We start from the raw sequence: 4,909 nt of genomic DNA, 5'->3' as shown, positions 1-4,909 counted from the left end.
CATCTTACAATAATATACCTTTTTTATTTTACCAAAAACATTAACCACATTAGAAAATAATACATTTTATTATTTAAACACCACAGTAAGCTTTTCATAACATATTGAACTATATTTAATTATGAATCATAACGGAATATCATACTTAATAATATTTTATATAAGTATATTATGTATTACGTTATACCTTATATTGTAAAAATTAACAATAACAAATATATCACCTCTGTGACAGTATATAGGCAATATCAAATAAAATATAATATTTACCTATTTTTAATTAACTATAGTACTAGTTACTACATGTCTATATTAATTTCTTTAACTTTAGCCATATATGTCACTACAACAAAAAAAAAAAAAAAACTAGAAAACATAGGTATTAATACCTAATATTATAACTATTATTTTCAAGATTATCTTCTTCCAGAATCACAAACTCCATATCATCAATATCGAATAAGTTATCCTAAAAAATATATTTTATCAAAAATATATATTAACATAATAATAATAGCTTATAACTGATTATAAAAATAAAACTAACATTGTTGTCATGTCATATTAGGGATCAGGAATATTTAAGCAAAAAGCCAAAATAAAATATATATTATTAACTTTCATAGAAACAATGTAAGTAATATTATAATCTAACAAATATGTAACTCACAGTTGTTGGAAAACCAATAAATTCTGTTTTTTGTTGAAGAATTAGGTGATTTTTAAGTTCAAGTTAATTTGTTATCATAAGAAAAATAATATATTAGTTCAGTTTTCTACTTATTAGTTATCTATTAGTATTTATAACTATTTTCAACTATGAAATAAAAATATTGTATAAATTAATACAGTAGATTGTATATTTAAAATCACTCCATTGTTCTAAGACACAAAACAAAGTTGCAATAAACTTTTAAAAATATAAAAAATTAAGTGAAATATTCAACTATGTAACTCACTTCAGAAACTTTTAGTAATTCTAATAAAGACTGATTTGGCTGTATCATTTGGCTTAAAATCACTTCATTGTTCTAAGACACAAATTTAAAAAATAAATTTATAGTCAACTATTCAATGTATAAAAAAATATTAAGTTATATAACTCACTTGAGAAACATTTTGCTTTGCTAATAAAGACTGAGTTGGCTGTATCATTTGGCTTAAAATCACTTCACTGTTCTGAGACACAAAACAAATTTGCAATAAACTTTTAAAAAAATTAAAAATTAAGTGAAATATTAAGTTATATAACTCACTTGAGAAACATTTTGTTTTGCTAATAAAGACTGAGTTGACTGTATATTTAAAATCACTTCATTGTTTTAAAATACAATTTAAAAAATAAACTTTTTTGTAATTTGTATTATAGATTAAAATAATTAGTTGACTACGTTGGTAACTTGAAAAGTGCATTAATGCAAATGTTTTCAATAATACCTACTTATTACTAACTACTAAAGTTAAGATTAATGATTAATAAGGTCATTTAAATAATGGCTAAATAAATCAGAGAGTATGTGAAATATATTTTTACCTTATTAACTCCAGAAGTAGCTGATTTAAACAGTTGTCTGGGTTTGAAAAACTTGTATTCGTGGCTTGCATTTGGTTTGACCAAAGCTATCGAGTTCGATGTTTTATTCTAAAGTTCATTCATACATAACATACAAAAAACATGTGACAGAATATATAATTTTAAACAGGTGCCTTTGTTACAATTGTATAAACAAAATTATATTAACATTATATAATACATTTCACTTACCTACCTTCTTTAATAAAGAGCTATTTACAATTCGTTGACTTCTTTTGGACATGGTGGTTAGTATAAATTATTAAAATTACAAAATAAAAAATGATGATATCATAACATTATAATAATGTTAACGATTAAATATCGATAATATTTTGTTATAAATATTATAATGATTAGGTATTAATAAGTCAATATTCCTATCAGTATAAAATATTAGTGTTTGTTGTATACGTATTACGTACTAATAAATGTTATTAATAGACGTCATATTGCTGGAAGGCCAAGTTTGAGCATTCTTATCTCAGTACCTAAATATACAACACATGATAACGAAAAATGTTTTGAAACGTTCCAAATGTTGTCTTGAAAATTAAAACGTTTTGCTCCACTAGGTTTGTTTATAAATGTTATCAATATTATAAAGATAACTTTTTTTAAAACTTTTAAAAATTCGACTTACGGAAATCGGCAGTTTTGATAAAAAAAACAAATATTTTGCCTATACTTATAACATATGGAAATAGGCATAAAAAATAAAAAAGTGTTTAAGCTGTATATTAATTACGTTGGAAATAGTGCATTTTGCAATAAATGGAAATGGTTCATTTTGAAAAAAACTATTGATGGAAATAGAAAGCTTTGAATTAAATGGCAATTTTATATCGAGATTTAACGAGGAAATAATGCATTTTGTCCAAAAATAATCACGCCATTCGATTTCTCGTATTTTTCTACATATATTTCCATGTAAAACTCAATTTGGTCGAAAATGGAAATAGGCAGTTTTGGAAAAGAACCCCTCAATCAATACCTTATGTGCCTTTAAAAATATCTATGGTTAAAAATATATTATTAAAAATTTTTAATTAAGAAACTGGTAATAATATGTAAGAAAATTCCGCCCATAGTCTAACAGAGTAGGTACTTTTTTTTGTTAGCAATTCATACATTTTGTCATGTATAAATATGTTTCTTTTTCAGTATTTTTTTTGCTTTTTGTTTCCTGACTTCTCAATGTCGTGCACATATTACATTATATGTTTTTTTAAATGTCAATGATATTGAATATGATTGGGTGTAATGAATTGAATAATCAATTACTCTTTAATTTTTTATGATATAATTCACAGTTATTTGTTGTGGGCATCGTTGAAGATAAAAATTCGACATATATTATCTGTGGATATATGGTAGAAACTCTGCATTGTTGGTTAAATATGTTTCTAATATGTAGTTAGTGAATCGTACTATCCTATTATCTGGTGGCTGCAAATTGCAATGCCATTATAACATAAGCAAAAGAATCTTCAACCATATTATAACTTAAAAAAGAAAGTTCAAAAAATAATTGTGTATCTTATGTTTGTATTATTGTCTTTGTAATCATTAATTAATCTTAGCTGTTGTATTTTCCTATACCGCCTTTGACCAAGGTGAAATCTACATCGTTTTACTTCAATTGAATGCCAATCATGTCTTGTAGCATTGTGAATATCCTTTTAAAAATCAGAATATAACTGAATAGAACTGAATTGTAAGTTATGTTTTTGCATCCTATAACTAAATGTTGAAATTTCTATAAATATCATTGTGTAGTCTTCTAAGGTAGTATAATATAAATTAGTGGAACATAAGACTGATTTATTATACAATGAACGGTAAAAAGTGTATGGTATAATTTTGAACAACTTTTGTATTTACCATCTACAATTATAGTATCCGAATTTCATAGCACTTTTAAATTGCTTAATGTAAAGAAACCTACTATATTAGTACTATATTTTGCATGGTAAACATATTGTCAACCATTTTTCTATTTAAATTTTCGTTATGTTTCTGGCGATTTATTATTTGTTCCGAAATTTGAAAATGGTTGTGATTTTTAAAACTATCTATATTAATATAATTATCATAAATTTCAACAAAAAAAAAACACTTAAGTACAAGTTTTAACTACGCAACATTGAGTTTCATTTTTAGAAATTTGTAAAAACGAATTTTTAAACCATCAACTTCTTTCAATGTTTTATTCCTTATATATATATTTTTCCCCATATCTATACAGGATGTAATAAGAAGAACTGACAGATGAAAAAACTTTTGTTCTAATCAATACTTTTAATTTTTTTTTTTCTATATATATATATATGATATATAGTCAATTAGGTACGCTAAAGGTATAATATAACTAATATTATTTTTATTTTTTAATACTAAAAATAAAAAATTTACATTTTTTTGAAAAATTCAAAATTGCCTATTTCTAAATATGATTATATGAACAATGAGTAATGTGCGAGTGAGCATGGTGTGACTTTTTTTCGGAAATGTATTATTTTAATATCTCCAATTTTTACACGTTTTCCGAGGCTCTGGGAAAAAACCGTTTTTTCCGAAATTTTCCCGAATTTTTCCGCATTTTGATCCCTGAATAATAGGTAGGTAAGTAGTCGAGGGCTATACAATTTTTATTATTAATAAATAACCAATTATTTGAATATACATAACGTAACATAAAGTATTTTGAATTTTGAAATTAATATGCAATATTCACGGATATAGGTACACGGCTATTAAAAAGACGGGCTTTAATAAAATTAGTTAGTTTAAGGAAAAACGGGAATTTTTACGCAAAATTTGTTTTCGAGAAAATTGATTTTAGTTTTTGGTTAACATTAAAACAAATGACCGTAAATATATGAAAATTTCACTGGTTGTTTATACTTCCATTCTCTATACATGATACATTTTTTTGGTTTGTTTTGAACTGTTTAGGGACATTTTCTGTTTCCAATTTTATTAGTTTTTTTTTCTATGAATATCAATAAAACTTTATTTGTTGAGTAAAAATACTTGAAAATTTAATACAAGGCTACTACTATATTGTTTCAATGACATGTGAAAAATATTAAAAGTCCTTAGTCACAGTTTATTTTTATTAGCATATAAAGTTCAAAAATTGACAAAATATATAAAAATCACGAAAATTAGCAAATTATTTTGAGTTAAGAATTCGTAGAAATTTTTCTTTTTAAATCTAAGATTTTAAAATATAATTCAAGATTACTCTTATTATTGTTTACCTTTATCAAAAAAAGAATGTCTACAGAGAGTCAAATTAAATTTTTATGAGCGTTTTAAATTCATATTTTT

The 4,909-nt window shown here is 23.9% G+C and overlaps 2 protein-coding genes across 2 annotated transcripts in view; one reads left to right on the top strand and one right to left on the bottom strand.

Moving 5' to 3' along the window:
• LOC107882754 (fatty acid synthase) overlaps nt 1–4,909 on the top strand; it is a 49,357-nt gene that overhangs the window by 29,116 nt on the left and 15,332 nt on the right. The window lies entirely within an intron of this gene.
• LOC107882752 lies at nt 365–1,857 on the bottom strand. The gene is made up of 4 exons (XM_016801591.2): nt 1,770–1,857; nt 1,535–1,642; nt 1,108–1,179; nt 365–1,031 (listed from the first exon to the last, which is right to left on the bottom strand). The coding sequence occupies exons 1-4, from the start codon at nt 1,815–1,817 to the stop codon at nt 930–932; spliced, it is 330 nt and encodes a 109-aa protein (XP_016657080.1). The 5' UTR covers nt 1,818–1,857; the 3' UTR covers nt 365–929.

The sequence above is a fragment of the Acyrthosiphon pisum genome, chromosome A1, assembly GCF_005508785.2.
Source record: "Acyrthosiphon pisum isolate AL4f chromosome A1, pea_aphid_22Mar2018_4r6ur, whole genome shotgun sequence".
NCBI lineage: Eukaryota > Metazoa > Arthropoda > Insecta > Hemiptera > Aphididae > Acyrthosiphon > Acyrthosiphon pisum.
The sequence above is the reverse complement of the archived record's forward strand: the minus strand, read 5'-3'. Positions and strand labels throughout refer to the sequence as shown.

What these genes read in the sequence shown, in the direction of transcription:
- LOC107882752 (XM_016801591.2), bottom strand. Translation starts at nt 1,817, where the DNA reads ATGTCCAAAAGAAGTCAACGAATTGTAAATAGCTCTTTATTAAAGAAG. An exon ending in ATAGCTCTTTATTAAAGAAG is followed by an intron (nt 1,643 to 1,769) that starts GTAGGTAAGTGA and finishes AATGAACTTTAG; the next exon opens with AATAAAACATCGAACTCGAT. An exon ending in CTACTTCTGGAGTTAATAAG is followed by an intron (nt 1,180 to 1,534) that starts GTAAAAATATAT and finishes TTTGTGTCTCAG; the next exon opens with AACAGTGAAGTGATTTTAAG.